Source organism: Suillus clintonianus (genome assembly GCF_016758775.1).
Source record: "Suillus clintonianus strain FC179 chromosome Unknown DEU56scaffold_23, whole genome shotgun sequence".
Lineage (NCBI taxonomy): Eukaryota > Fungi > Basidiomycota > Agaricomycetes > Boletales > Suillaceae > Suillus > Suillus clintonianus.
The window spans coordinates 378,656-393,898 of record NW_024539247.1 but is presented as its reverse complement, the minus strand read 5'-3'; the positions used below and the strand labels follow the sequence as shown (position 1 = coordinate 393,898).

Here is a 15,243-nt window from a genome sequence, read left to right as displayed (position 1 = left end):
CCGATCCTTCATGGGCTTTCGGACGCCATGTTCTTCGCACCCCAGGAGTTAGTACGCTCCAAAGCCATGCGCCGATGTACACAGGTTTGATTATGGAACTACTTGAAACTGCGCCTTTGACTGATTATCGGTCGTGGGTTCTATGGTTTTCGATGGTTGCCAAGCATATTCGCTGCGCACTTGTGGGGTGACGCGCTCTACGACGTCGATGGTTGCCAAGCATATTCGCTGCGCACTTGTGGGGTGATGCGCTCTACGACGTATTACAAATAACAAGAATCTAGCCTTGATCTGAATGTAATTCCAGTGCTTGGCCCGAGGTTTTGCCCGAGGCATCGTTAAGGAGTACGACTTGACTCGTCAACTGACTCGGGGTGATATCACAGTGGAGTTTGGAGTCTGACGAGATTCCATCATTCCATTCCATGGTCGAAAGAAATGCCAACAATTGATCCATAACTCCGAGTCTAATAGGCTTGGTGACGAGGACGCAAATACCGAGACAGAGCATGAGGCGTTCGATTGGTCCCCAAGAAGGATTATTACGCCCGAAAGTATGGCGTTGATACTAGATAGTCAACTTGAACAGCTATGTCATAAGTTTAGAAATGCAAGCCGAATCTGCCGTGTCACACACTAGACTACTAGTACTACTAACACACCCAATCACACCCATGCTCTACAATTCTTTCCACTGAACCTCTGTGGGACGAGTGTCTGAGTCTGCACCTAGTACTATCGTGTAAGTCTCAATGATTTTCATTCTGACTGACTACCATGGCACCACTCACCGAAGTGCAATCAGAACCTGACAGCTGGCCAAACTCAATTCGTTGCTTGGTTCTAGACAACCCTGCCTGACCCGACGTCTGCAGTGCGATAAGTAGCGCTTACCGTCTATAGTCCCTTCAAGATCCCCACGATGGAGCAGTCTCGTCTGCGACCTGTGATGCCGTTCCAGGTATGACTTAACCTCTGTCTCGTGCCGGTTGAGATATGAATGAGACCTCCGTGTTCCAGGCTCGTGCAGCACAGCTTCTCAAGAAACTGAGCTGGCGTCCTCGCTTGGGGGGCAGGCACTCAAAAGATACCATGTCCATCGTTTCAACTGGCCTAGACAACGGCCGCTCACACATACCCTCTCCTGACGTTCTCCGCAAGCCAGACATGTCTGGTCCTAGCCTTGCAGGTTTACGGCTAGATGATGTCTTCAATCCGACGGACACGGATGATTCGTCGTCCAGCAATAGCCCCACACGCCAATCAAGGCGCTACTCAGCTTGGGACGGTCTCACGCAGTCATCTGGGAGCCCGGTGTTTGCGGCACATGGTCCCGCCCCGTTATTTTTACGAGACCTAAACGTCTCAAAGAGTTCTTCTGTTCTGCCTATTAGCGATAGGGCAAACGTCCTTGCTCCAGCGCCATTTTTTTTGTGGGCAGGCGCCTCAAGCGACTACCCGACACGTGCATCAAATGATGGCTTACTACACTCAGCGACTCCAAGTAACGTGCCAGACATCAAGGTCTCGCAAGATACATCTCCTGTACCAGACGAGATGGCGCAGTTGGACAGATCACAAACGCCACGACAAATGGAAGGACTCCTTTCTAACGAACCAATCACGAACATAGACATGACCAACTCATTCGTAGAATTAGAATCCGCTCAAACACCCATCGCATCCGCTCTTTCGGTTGCACCTGCTACACAAACCTTGCCCTCGTCCAGCACTCAGGGCCATTACTTGCCCGGGGCACAGCTGCCGACGACCCTGCCACCTCCATTCCGTGTTGCCACCGAGCGTGGCCTCCGTCTTTCTCCTTCCATTATTTCAAGGCATCGTATGCCAATCCTGAATCTTCCAACTTTACCTGTACCTACTCTCGCTCCAGAGACCGCTGCGCGGCCAGTTGTGCGTCTCCAGCATATGCCATCATTAACTGTTCACGGACGGCCCGATGTCGATCCAGAGTCAGACTCTGCTATCGAATCTGAGGACGATGATGACGTGGAGGATGACAACGAGGGTGATGGAGACGAAGGATTGAGAAATGACAACTGGGAGCACCAGAGTGACGAGGACGGTGACGGGGACTCGGAAATGCCAAGTTTGGGCACAGGCCGTTCGCTATCTCATTCTCCACTGCGAGAATTCCAGACTCAAGTCGTCAATTCGACTCCTCCCCCAGTCGCCGGTCCTTCTTCTCCACCCTTTGCCTCGCCATCTTCAGCAGGGGGGTCCACTCCCACTCTCTACAACGTCGTTGATTCCTTCTCGTCCAAGGCATATGGAAAACTCATCGACCCGATTTCGAGGCAGGATACCTCTACACCTAAACCCTTCTCTCCGAAAACACACCTCGCAGAGTCTATCAATGTTCGGCGGCGAATAACGCCAACGCCTTCGCTTCATCGTGCACAGCCTTCCCTGGAGGTCAGCCTCGCACCCCCCAGTCTATATCGCGCGCCATCACACAGCATGATCGACCTGAGTGTATCCCGGAAAGACCTGCGACTAAAACGCATAAAGTCACGCGACACGGTACATTCGAACGTGCACTCCATATCGGAGAACACCATCGAATCCAATGAGAGCGATAACACAGACCATTTGATGGGAAAGCTTCTGCGACGCACATCTATGCCTACTTTCACCTCCGCGTCGGACCCACCTCCATACCCTTCCTTTGACCCACGTCCGCCAAAAAGCGCACCTCCAATCATGTCCCATGAGGACGAAGGTCGCGAGCGCCTACCGCCATACAGCAATTCGCTATATATCACTGCTATTATGCCGCGCAAGATGGAGTTCAGCTCGCCCGGGATTCAGGCGAAGGACAGGAAATGGAAACGTGTGTTCTGCGAGCTTGAAGGGACGACACTCCGCGTGTACAAGTGTCCTCCAGGCGCGAGTGGGGCGGGCATTATCGGCGAGTGGTGGGAGAGACGTGTTGGCGTAGGTGACCTAACTAGTGGACATTATGCGCCAATGCGGAAACCGGACGAGAGCTCGACACCATCATCGAAAATTGGGGTCGACCAGAGCCCAACGCCCCCTTCGAAAATCGGGGTTGACCAACCGGTTGCGTCCTCGTCAACTACACCCCCTCTTTCGGAGAACAGGCCGCGGAGCGAATCGCAATCATCCAGAGCTACCAATCAATCTACAACTCCTTCGACGTCGCGGGCCAACAGGAGGTTGTCAGGTGCCAGCTTCTTGACCCCGTGGCGAAACAGTGGCCTGTCGAGTGGGCCGCAATCGCGAGGTAGGGGAATGCCATCTGGGACAAACGGGGGCATGGAGCTGCTCCCAGTGAGCGAGCCGAACAGTCGTCGTAATTCTGTGTCTAGTTCGGCCTCACAGGAGACCACTTCACAAAGGACGTCACCTCTGACACCGCGAGCTACGTCTCGCCTCAGCTTTCTTTCAGCGAGAATGCAGTTGCGGAGCGGAGAGATACAAAAGCCTGGAAAAGGCGATCTGATTCGTGCATATACTCTCCAGCACGCGGAGAGCGGCCTCGGGAATGATTACCTGAAGCGGAAGAACGTGATAAGGGTACGAATGGAGGGAGAACAGTTCCTTTTGCAGGCAGCAGACGTACCTGCCGTTGTGGAGTGGATAGAGGTGCGTTCTATACTATGAGTGGGCGGTTCAATGTTGACCGTGCACGCAGGGTTTTCATGCGGGCACGAATATCTCACTTGATCTTGATCATCGTGTCATGCCCAAAGGGCCGATGTTCCCTAGGTATGTCATTTCTTTGCTCATTGCATGTTTCTCAAATGTGTCTACAGGCGTCGACGGAGAAGAAATCGACGACCACACGATGAGAACACTGGTAATCATGGAGGAGTGGCATCCACTCCAATAGTTTTGTAAACTTGCGATGAGTGTATGTACTTGGATCGTATCTGCTATACTATGGGGCTCTTTGGCCGAGTTGTATTGGTACCCTATATTGAATGAATCGCATCAACAAGAGCATGCAGGCCTTGAGGGAGATAGGGAAATATTCTCACGGGCTGTTTCCGTTTTGAGCCGAGAGTTCGGTGTTTGCCTTGACACCGATCTGCTCATCCAGGTTGCTTGTTATCTGGATCCTTGGTGTTTTCCCTCATCGATATTCTCATTTTTTCTTTCTTTTACCCGGTTCTGGCAGCCATCGTCAGCTGAACGACTATCCGTCTCCAAATCAAACAAGCCGTTCAAAAAACGCTTCAAAAACCAACTCTACAACACCGAAAACGATCTTCCTTCTCGCGGTTATTTCCCCCGTTTTTTCTCCTCATACCATCATCCCTCACGTCAACCCAAACGCACCGAGCACATTCAATTTGACCAGTCATGGCAGATTCGCAGACGGAGATCGATCTGGACTCGGTTATTGACCGCTTGTTGGAGGGTGAGTGGCTCGTGCTCTGACTCATAGGCTCCTTGGAGCGCAGATTCGGACCTTGAGGGGCAGGCAGGTGGAAGGAACACAAAGGGTCAGCGTTTGAGGCGGGCTAGTGCAATGCGGTGCGCAATCACAGATATGGGTGAAATGTTGGGCCGCGTGAGCACCACAGCAAGCAACCTTGAAAAAAATGATGGGGTGCACATGCACACCGCTGCGCTCATAGCCTCCGTCTATTTCTTGGAAGGACCGCCCGTAATATGTTACAAAACAGGCGTTAACCCAACTTTTGCATCCAGTGCGAGGCAACCGCCCAGGCAAACCTGTTCAACTACAAGAATACGAGATCAAATATCTCTGCACAAAAGCACGCGAGATATTCATAAATCAACCAATATTGCTTGAACTAGAGGCTCCCATAAAGATTTGCGGTGAGCACCTCTCAGTTTTGTGGGTTTATCGGGATGACTCATTCGGGTTCACCTTCGGCTAGGTGACATCCACGGTCAATATTATGACTTGCTCCGACTTTTCGAGTATGGCGGGTTCCCACCAGAAGCAAACTATCTTTTCCTCGGCGACTACGTCGATCGGGGGAAACAATCTCTCGAGACAATCTGTCTCCTTCTCGCCTACAAGATCAAGTACCCCGAAAACTTTTTCATCCTCCGGGGCAACCACGAGTGTGCAAGTATAAACCGAATCTATGGCTTCTACGATGAATGTGAGTTGTGTTGCAATTCTTGATGATGAGGCTCTGATGACATTGACAGGCAAACGGCGTTACAATATCAAATTATGGAAGACGTTTACGGATTGTTTTAATTGTCTCCCTATAGCCGCTATCATTGACGAAAAGATCTTCACGATGCATGGTGGTCTCAGCCCTGATCTTCAGTCCATGGAGCAAATACGGAGAGTGATGAGACCTACGGATGTTCCTGACACAGGTAGGTTTGTTGTGCATCTTGCTTGAACTTGAGTGTCTTACCCGACTCAGGCTTGCTATGTGACCTACTATGGTCAGATCCTGACAAGGATATCACTGGGTGGTCGGAGAATGACCGAGGAGTATCCTTCACATTCGGACCCGACGTGGTCTCCCGATTTTTGCAGAAACATGACATGGATCTCATCTGTAGGGCTCATCAGGTATGCTGCGTTTTGCGGGCGGCGTACATACGGGCCCAAAGTGTTGTGTCGATGACTGACGTTGTGGAATTAGGTCGTTGAGGACGGTTATGAATTTTTTGCAAAGCGGCATTTGGTCACTTTATTCTCAGCGCCTAATTACTGCGGAGAATTTGACAACGCGGGCGCAATGATGAGCGTGGACGAAACCCTATTATGCTCCTTCCAGGTTTGATACCAGCCACATAAATGTTCTTTGGCCAAGGTTGACCCCGATCTTCAGATCCTGAAGCCTGCTGAGAAGAAGGCCAAGTATCCATACGGAGGAATGAACATGGGTCGACCAGTAACGCCACCGCGTAAGCAGAAGAAGAAGGACAGCAAGATGGGCTGAGTCGAGCAGGGCCGGCCGTGCCTTCACTCATTCTCCAGTCGTCGACATTCCCTCTTATCATTCTGTATTGTTCTGTGCTGGTTGTAATTGTGCGGTTTACATTGGCGACAAGGCATACTGTGAAGGTGGTCATTGGGCTGATTCACCAATGGTAAGAAGATGGCTGAGCTGCATTGTTGTACGGACGTTTTCTGGGTTGCGTGTGGAGGGAAAACTCATTGCAAGTACACCCCACCATGTTACGATTCTTACATATCTATTCACTCATTGGACTAACCCACCCACGGTGCCCTTCCTGTCCATATTCTGTCCATCATGTTCCGTGTTGTGCTACTTTGTGGCCTTTGTGTGCTACAGGTTTTTATGCACATAAATCATTCCGTCTTGTGCTTAATGGGCCTTCGCCGCAACTGGCAGATACTCCGTATTTCTTTCTTTTGTCACAGTAAACGTTGTCGTATATTATGAAATTCTGTACATACATTCTGACGTTCTCCGTGATGCGCGGCGCTGAGCGGCTTTCCAAGGCCTTCCTGTGAAACTCCATCTCATTGACAGGCCAACCCAGGTCACCCCGAGATTGATACGGTGTCTGTATTTATGACTGCGGGGATAAAATTTTAAGCTTGAGCTTTGAGCGGCACAGGCCTGAAAGACTGGAGCTAGGTCTAGGCTAGTTAGCTGTACGAGTGGTGTAGCGCACAGTACTGGCACGTGAACGAGATATCATGATAAGGCTAATGAGTCTGCTCTACCAATCAGACAAGGTTGATTAGTGCTGGCCCATCACACATTTGTCACCTAACGTGAATTTGTGAGACAAGCGATGTCCAAGGGCCAAACAGAGCAATTGAAAGTCAGTTCAGAAATGATTTTCGTTATATATATCGTACATGCTTAAAAGAGCATCAGCGTGATGTATCTGCCTTGTGATCGTGCGTAATGAATTTAACCCCCCTCACACCCTCAAACCCTCGGGATAGCATAATATGAGATGCGCGGTGGGATACCCGTAGAAGAAATCAAGCTGTGGACACCTCGTTGTCCGCGCCGAAAGATCTTTTCTCCAATGAAGTGTCTTCGTACACATCGTGAGCACCCTCCGCCTTGTGGGCGATCTGTTCCATTGCATCATCACCATCGAAGAGGGCTGCAGTTTCTTCAAGAGTCCTGTTCTTAGTCTCGACGAGGAAGAAATACAGGAAGACGAATTCGACTGCGAGCCAGCAGACGTAAACGATCTAAACACGACCAGTGAGAGAAATATTCAGAGCAGATCAACGTCCAAAAACGTACATAGTACTTCCACGACAAGGCGTCCAATGCGATTGGGTTCACATATTGATTAAAAATAAGCGTGACAGAAATAACAAAGTTAAAAACGTTGAAGCCCTTGGCGCGAATGTTGTAAGGCAAAATTTCCACGGTGTAGGAGACAATGAGAGGGGTAAACGCTACATCGTATGCTGCATAGAAGAGGAAGATGAAGGCGATGACAGCGTGACCTGCAGCGGCGTGACCGTGCTCAGCGTACTCGGCGAAGCAGATAGCTTGTGCCATGTAGAAGAGCGTCATCAGAGCTGCCGAAACCAAGAACAAGAAGCGACGCCCGAGTCTATTGACCATGAAAGCAGCGAAGACGGCCCATGCCAGGTTCCATATTTGCAAGATACCATTGATTAGCAACTGGGTGCCTGAGCCGGTGATACCGATCTGGTCGAAGACCTTGGTGAGGTAGTATGAAACAAGACCATTCCCAGACCACTGAGAAAAGAAGGCAAGAGCGACGATAATGCGCATGCGCTTCCTGTTGCCAGGAGTGGCGATAAGTGATTTCCAACCGACATTGGAGGCAACTAGAGTTCATGTGAAAAAGTGCAACGTAGCAAGTAAAACGAGACCGACCAGTACGGTCATATTCAATGGCGGCCTTGATCTCTTCGAATTCGTACATAACCAAAGGATCTTGTCTGGGGAAAATGCTCCAGGTTACGAAATGCGGTCAAAACAATGCGGCTCACTCATTTCCATCAGCATGGTAATAGGCGAGGGTCTTGAGAGCCTCAGCCTCACGACCCTTTCTAATTAACCAACGGGGTGACTCGGGTGCAAATAGGACAAGAGCGAACTGCAAGATGGACGGGATGCCCTGAAGGAGAGAAGGCAGACGCCAAGCCCATGTACTATTAATCTTGAAAGTGCCATAAGTCGTCCAGGCAGCACTAATACGAATAATACCCCATCAACGATCCGTTGAGCGGATTCACGTGATCGGACTTACATGATAGATCCAGAATACCAAAGGGAATTGTAAAGCGAGGTCAGGGGAGCACGGTACGTGGGATACGAAATCTCAGTGACCAACATTGGTGCGGAATTAGCTATACATAGCGTGTCAATTGATTTATTGCTTGTGCAGAAGCAGGTTGTACTGACCGGCGAAAGTAAGGCCAAAACCAATAAGGAATCGAGCACCAATGAACATGCCCACGGACTGAGAGGCTGTCTGTATGGCAGTAGCTGCGCACATGATTGTTGCACCGAAGAAGACTGTCTTGCGGCGTCCTATGCCGTCAGACATGTAAGGGGCAAATGGGTAGCCTGCTAGGGAACCAATATTCTGCGCATGGTCAATCATCAACAAAAATCATCAACGCAGATACAAAAAAAAGCTCGCCTGAATGGCATTCAAGAGACCGAGTTTACCGCCAGATGGATTGTTAAAGGCGTTCTCCCACTGAGGAAGAGACTGCAATCCATTCATCATACTGCCGTCGTACCCATTTGTCGAGGAAGTGATAAGACTAAAGGAAAGGCGTTCAGCAGAGGCGCAGTAGAAAAAACGAAACAACGTACAGGAGCACAATCCAGGCGTTGAGAGCGATGAGTCTATCGTACATTAACATTTGATCAGAACCAGAAGAGTTCAGACAAAGTTTGCGTACCGCCTGTTGTTGTACCACTTCCTCCTCCCATCAATGAGATGCGCGAATGAAGCATCTTGACCGTTGACAGTAGTAACACCACCCATGATCAATCTCGAGAGTGAGATGGTCAAAGAGAGAAAGGTCACGGATAGTCGTTCAGACAAGCTACAGGTGAGGGTTATATGCGCGCATTTCCTTGCGGGCCGGATAAAATTTAGCAGCTGACATTGAGGCACCCCGCAGTCCATTCCTCTTTTTGTGATTTCAGATCCGAGCATGTGTAACTCGCCATCATGCGTCAAAACGGGAGAACCGTGATACGGTGAGCTAGTTGGACAAGTTGACAATACATTTGATCTGGGGGAATATGCCGTCACGGGTACCGGCCAGAATGGGATGGTAAGTTCCCAGCGGTACTGTGGCCTCTACCAGGTCACTATACTCAGATCAACAACCACATGGACAGGATCAGGTTACCCCGCACCTTTCCCTATAATAATATCGTAGATGGTCTTTTTAGCACATTTTGACATGAAAGTCAGTGCCTTGATCAGAGCAAATCTTGGAGCGCCGGCGAAAGGGGGCCTCAGCGGAAGGATCATTCTTGCGCGAGTACTTCGTCAGTCGAGTCGCGTCATTCCACGTGTGCAGCACAAGTAGGACGAGCGGTTTGCCACACATGATCCACATCTTGCCGATTTTTTCCCAAGATAATGTCGGGTTTAGATCTTCAGTCTACTGCATTTAAATCTTTACTCACTGCCTTGGATAGTAGGCTGCGCACGATTGCGATTTCACCTATGACGCGTGGAAAAAAGGTGCAAGAACCTTGTGCGCGGATTCGAACAATTTGAACGCGATATCACAGTGTGACGAGCCTCAAAGTCAAATATTAGCAGGCTACCATAGTCAACTCAAGTACTCACAAGTTACAAAGTAGGAATACGCGGCGCGCGCGCGATGATAGCAAGATCTATGCGTTTAAACTTAAAGTCAATCCGATGATTCCGATCACATGACGCCCTTAATTCACAGAGCCCCATCATTCCTAGACTGTTCCGCCAAATCACGAGTGGGGAACTGCAAGTACTGTCGAGATACGCACCTAGGTTCGACCCTATTTGGGTGTGACCAAATGAACATTAGGTTCGAAGGTTCGCAGGGGGTGTGTGACGTGTGACACACTGCGCTTAGGTTCGTGGTGAAACATTGGGTAGACATATTTCCTTGCATAAGTTGTATATTTGTCTCTAATCTTACTTCCGAGGCTGAGGGGGGTCATGGCAAGCGCAGACATTTTGCGAACACTCACTGGCAGTACAAATATTTTTGGATGCACTGGGTGTTTTTTTTTGTGTTTTTACCACTTGTCACAATTTAGGTTCGACGGCCTCAAAATTGGTGTGACGAACCTAGGTGCGTATCTCGACAGTAATAGCGCTTACTAGTATATGCCGCATCGATCAAGAGGGGACAGCGATCGTGGACAGAAGTACCCACCCCATTGCATATATTTCAACCAGAGCTATCTATGGGATGTGACCTAAAACCGCCTCAGCATGTCTCTGGCTGACACCTCACTTCCCCCGGCTTGATCGCGATGCCCAGCCTCGATGATAGGGGCAGGCATATCGACCTTTTTGCTTCTCCCGAAAGACACGAAATTGCTGGCCAAGCTGGCGAGTGTGCTAGTAGCGGATGCAGAAGGTGCGCCTGAAAAATTGCTAGACGCCAATGGAGAGGACCGAGGGACGTGGTGAGACGTAGTCCGACGTCTGTTGAGAAAGATGCTGGTCATCCCTTCGGACACTGAGCCTTGTGGAGACGGCGGTCCTCCGTCGGCCGAAAATTCGTGCGGAGGAGATATTGAGGATAAATTATGTTCCGTCAAAGCGGTGGTGGCCACAGCTTTCACGGCAGCGGGCGAAGCAGAGACAGATGCAAGTGGCGGGAGCCGCACCGCGGAGAACCTAGAGGACGAGGAACCACGGGATGCACGCGAACCTGGGCGCAGTGGAGATGGTACATATGGTGCATGGGTTAATGACGCAGGCTGTTGTACATTCAGATCAACTTGTTGCGCCGGCGGCGAAGGAGGAGGTGGCGGTGGAGGAGGGGTAGTGGGGGGAGAAGCATCCCGTGAGGGTGCAATGATTTCCAGTGTACTCTCAGGAGGGGCTTGAGCAAGCAGACGAGACAATGAAGACGGACCAGCAATGGGTGTAGAGTTCGCTCTTGCCCTGATGGGGAAGGACGATGATGTAGGAGGCTGGGTAGCACTGAAAACACTCTCAAATTCAGATTGGGGAGGGGCTGGGGATTGGCTAGGAGGAGACTCGGGCGGATCTGAGCTTGTCTTGCGGTCTGTTTCAGGATCCGATAACGCTGAAACCTTTCTGACGGCAGGTCTCCGCTTATTCACCTGACCTGCTTGAGTCCAGTCCTCCACCTCCAACATGTAATACTTTACACCGTCGCCTAGACCATATGGATTACTGGAGGGATCCTGGTTGGGCGTTGAGGATAAAAGACAGTTTGTACCATGCCACATACACACCTTGCTATCGACAACGCGTTCTGTGATGGACGTTATCCTTGCCACGATCCATTCTCTCGTTTTCAGCTGCTCGGCGAGGTGGCCAGTAGCCAAAAGGAAGTAATGCGGAAATGAAACTAGATGGCAAGAACAACGTCGGAAGAAGTTTCATCCTCGTAGTAACATGGCTACGTACCATTAAACGCCGCCCAAGGCTTTGAAATGGAATTTCGAGTTGGAAGAAACAATGCTAAATCCCCTTTAGCGAAATTCCGGAAAGAGATCTTGCCCTTCGCGCGCTCTCGATATTCCTTGCATTGCTTCTGCCACTTCCGGATAATGGAGCCTGTTCTGGTCACTGCTTCCAAGAAATGATCATGATCGAAGGCACGTAATGATTCCAGAGCACCCAGAAGATCCGATGGATCAATTGGAGAGGGTTCGTCGGCTTGCGCCCCATGGCGTTGGGTGTACGTCAATGTAGATTCGGCCAGGGACTGTACCTGCTTCGATGAACTGGGGTGACTAGTGAGATTATGAACGAGAGAAAGCGCTTTGCAATGAGAATTTCGGAAAGCAATCGCAACGTCAAGCATTTGGGCAACCAGACGACCACTGTTTTCCAATCGATGCTCATAGTCAGATTGGGAAGCCCGTCCAGCTGTCAAGTCATCTCGGAGAATTCTCTCTATGTGCCTTGCCTCCCGAAGCTCATGCTCGACCCGTTGGAGCTCCTCCCGTAGACCCATAGCATCCGCATTGGTCAATTCAGTTTGTGAGCGTGCCTCCTTCAGCTGCCGTTCAGTATCTTCAAGCTGCGCTCTTAGCTCCGAGAATTGGTGTTCAAGAACAGCCCGGTCGCCATCAGCTTCGGCGATGTGATCCCGCATGATGCGATCGTGCTCGTTAGCCTGCAAGCGAAGCAATCTATCTTTCTCCATGTTGGTGTTCTTCAGTGCTCTGTTCACCTCCTCGCATTCAGAGCGAGCGGTTTGGATCTGGGTCTCCAGATTTTCCCCTCTAGCACGTGCTGCCTCCAAATTCCGCAGAGTGGTTGCTTGCTCCTCGACCAGCTGAGCAACTTTTGACGCGTTCCTAGCTTCCAAAGCTTTCACTTCCTCCGCTTGTGAATGGACTTGTGATAACTCCTGCCTTAATACTTCGACTGCACGTGTCTGTTCTGTTGCATCAGCGAGTGCTAGAACACGATTCTGCCGCTCTTTTTCGAGGTCTTGGGCCAACTCCAAGTTGCGGCGCTCCAGTATGCGCCGGGCTGCAGCTTCGCTTTCGATTTGTGCTTTGGCTTGGTGCAGCTCACGCTCCATTATATCTGCGCGTTCCCGCTCGGAGTGAGAGGTGACTTCAGTAGTTTGAAGGTCGCTATGGAGTCGGTGAATTTCAGCCTGAAAGGACGTCCGCTCTTGCTGTATCAGTTTTTCCTGGTTTACTTGGGCTTCTTGCGTTTCGCGCAGTTGCTCAGCCAGTTCCTGAAATGCGTGTTCGTCTGCTTCTGTTACTGTGGATTGTGTGGGTGCCCAAATCAGAAAAAGAATAGAAAGATGTCGACTTACGCCTTCTGCGTGACGAGGACAGGCGTGACGCCGAGAGTACTTGCATAAAGTTAGATAGAGATGTAGCTGGCGATTCATTTCACTTACAAGAACGCTCGGCGATACGGTCGAACCCGGCCTCCAGATTATCCATCTTGGCTATGACCTTATCCACTGCAGTTCTTGCTTCCTGTACTGAGCCCATCGCTACAGGGTCTGAACTTGATCGCGCCCATGACTCCAAATCACTTAGGACTTGAAGCAGCACTGATATTCTACTGTGAGTTTGGCAGATGAGCAAGTGGGCAAAATAATACCATCAATATCTTCTCGGTTCAGCGAATACGTCGGCTCTTTGCTACCGGAAGGAGAGAAATCGATGGTCGGTACAACATCATCTATTCCTTTCGTATCGAAGGGCAGCTGGCCATGTACTTCCCCTCTATATACCTGTCGGCGCTTCCGCTCGCTTGCACTAGAGACTCATCAAGAACTGCAACATTAAATCACAAGAAACTATCGTGAACTTACGACAGCTTCGCCATTACTTCCAAAATGCTTTGCGCGCGCTGATAGAAAAAGTGAGCTATATTGAAGAGATCAGACATGGGGTCACGCAATACTGCGTTGACTGACCAAATTCCTTGCGCCGTACGATCTCAACAACAGTGGCACCATATGCATACAGCATATTGTGAAGCCTCTGTATGTGCGAGAAACTGTTCTTGGCCCTGAATTTACCTTGGAGGTTAGAAAGCGTCGTCGGTAACTGCACAATATCGATATTCAATGCGCTAATTTGCCGAAGGACACCGATACATTGCTCGGTATATGCGTTCTGCAAAGCGTCATTAAGGGCATTTCAATTGACTTTGAAGACAAACCTTGGCTTCGGTAACGTCTTGTACTTCGTTTCGCAGTGCACCATCAAGATGTTTTAGCTCTGAAACATGATTATCTTGTCTTTGTGTTTATGAATGGGACATACCACGTAGAAGGTTATTTGGATCCGTAGCGGGACTCTCCAGAGCTGCTGCAACGTCTGATGCCTTTTCAATGATCTCCTGCGCCCGACGGGATGACGCTTCTGCACCGTCCAGAATCCTATGAACGAGTGAGATGGACATACTATCCTAAGATAAGGAACACCAACTGGGTATTCATTACTGTTGCGCGTACAGAATCAGTTCCGTTTGTTAACCTGGCCGCTGACTTCTCAGCGTCCTGGAACTGTGCCCGAAGGTCCTCTAAACCACCAACATAAGAAGGTCATCCCAACTTTTTTGTTCCAATGACGTACCATGGGTCCTCGCACACGCATCAGCGACCTGTTTCATCCTGACATTCGACACATAATCACCCAACGTCCTTGGCCGCTCTCCGTTCTCAATCGCATTTCTCACAGCAGGCGACATAAATTCAACATGTATCCTCACGCGGCTTATGATTTCCAGATCCGCATCCAGACCTGCAAGGAGCGCAGCCTGGCGCTCGAGGTCTTTACGGGCCGTCACAGCAATGCCATCGAAAACATCAGCTATAGCAAGAACATTCAGTTCGAGGCTGCTAGATGCAATTCGAGCTGCTTGATGTTGACGGTGAAGGGTGGCCACGGTATGGACGATGTATTCGAGGTGTATATGTGCTGTGCGGAGGTAAGATGAGGCGAGCTGTGAGGGGCGATATGGAGGGGTTGTGGCAATTGATTCTGTGAGATTTGGTTGACGTCAAAATATCAAACATGGCTCTAGCCACGCACCTTCAATCGGAGGTTGCAATGGTGGGTTAACCCTTAGCTCGTGAAGTACGTCGTTTAAGTCAAAATCCAGATAATACTTGTTGAAAACATAAATAGTCTGTTCACAGAGTTAATATTTCCTCGTTTACAGCGGAAAGACAGCTTGCCTGGTCATGGGCACCCACTAGCTCACGAACATTGTCGGTACGCAAGCGCGTACCATCCGAAAGGTAAGCCAAGATAGCGTCCTGATCGACGCCCGTCTCCTCATGCAAGAAGGCCTCGAGGCTTCCTCGCCTGCAAAACAACTGTTAGTGCAGTATAAAGTTGGGCCTGGCATAGACGTACCTCTCAATGTCTCGTAAGTTAGCATTGACCTGTTGTTTGATGTAAATATGGTAGATCAAAGACACCAGATATTCTGGTGCAGCATACCTGATATGATTCGCCGTCTTCCGCACGGCATATATGAATCATTATCCTGGTGTACTGACAATATTATGGTTCGACGTTATGCTGCCTGCTGCAGACTTCGGGAGCAGGCAAAGTGGCACGGCCACATGAT

At 50.0% G+C, this 15,243-nt stretch overlaps 5 protein-coding genes across 5 annotated transcripts; 3 read left to right on the top strand and 2 right to left on the bottom strand.

The window, feature by feature from the left end:
• Positions 1-2,451: 2,451 nt before the first annotated feature.
• Positions 2,452-2,979, top strand: DEU56DRAFT_694109 (uncharacterized protein; the record flags this gene model as incomplete). The annotated part of the gene is made up of 1 exon (XM_041347192.1): positions 2,452-2,979. A coding segment is annotated over one exon (528 nt), but the record flags the coding sequence as incomplete, so codon positions are not given.
• Positions 2,980-3,369: 390 nt separating this feature from the next.
• On the top strand, positions 3,370-3,754 carry DEU56DRAFT_701331 (uncharacterized protein; the record flags this gene model as incomplete). The annotated part of the gene is made up of 2 exons (XM_041347314.1): positions 3,370-3,630; positions 3,680-3,754. Coding segments are annotated over 2 exons (336 nt in total), but the record flags the coding sequence as incomplete, so codon positions are not given.
• A 315-nt stretch (positions 3,755-4,069) lies between these two features.
• DEU56DRAFT_900485 (serine/threonine-protein phosphatase PP1) lies at positions 4,070-5,927 on the top strand (the record flags this gene model as incomplete). Its single annotated transcript, XM_041356515.1, has 7 exons — positions 4,070-4,408; positions 4,702-4,833; positions 4,896-5,126; positions 5,176-5,352; positions 5,403-5,554; positions 5,628-5,762; positions 5,799-5,927. Exons 1-7 carry the CDS (start codon positions 4,351-4,353, stop codon positions 5,925-5,927), a joined length of 1,014 nt encoding a protein of 337 aa, XP_041210208.1. The 5' UTR covers positions 4,070-4,350.
• Positions 5,928-6,782: 855 nt separating this feature from the next.
• DEU56DRAFT_794487 (hexose transporter) lies at positions 6,783-9,544 on the bottom strand. Its single transcript, XM_041352804.1, has 10 exons — positions 9,339-9,544; positions 8,873-9,279; positions 8,784-8,816; positions 8,605-8,731; positions 8,364-8,547; positions 8,209-8,308; positions 7,949-8,149; positions 7,833-7,897; positions 7,224-7,783; positions 6,783-7,168 (listed from the first exon to the last, which is right to left on the bottom strand). Exons 2-10 carry the CDS (start codon positions 9,130-9,132, stop codon positions 6,950-6,952), a joined length of 1,749 nt encoding a protein of 582 aa, XP_041210207.1. The 5' UTR covers positions 9,133-9,279; positions 9,339-9,544; the 3' UTR covers positions 6,783-6,949.
• Positions 9,545-10,269: 725 nt separating this feature from the next.
• Positions 10,270-15,213, bottom strand: DEU56DRAFT_884943 (putative peripheral membrane protein). Its single transcript, XM_041356173.1, has 16 exons — positions 15,114-15,213; positions 15,027-15,055; positions 14,846-14,975; positions 14,700-14,796; positions 14,241-14,648; positions 14,094-14,187; positions 13,929-14,044; positions 13,825-13,883; positions 13,577-13,778; positions 13,472-13,526; positions 13,258-13,415; positions 13,049-13,207; positions 12,962-13,000; positions 11,587-12,906; positions 11,412-11,527; positions 10,270-11,360 (listed from the first exon to the last, which is right to left on the bottom strand). The coding sequence occupies exons 1-16, from the start codon at positions 15,153-15,155 to the stop codon at positions 10,398-10,400; spliced, it is 3,987 nt and encodes a 1,328-aa protein (XP_041210206.1). The 5' UTR covers positions 15,156-15,213; the 3' UTR covers positions 10,270-10,397.
• Positions 15,214-15,243: the final 30 nt, after the last annotated feature.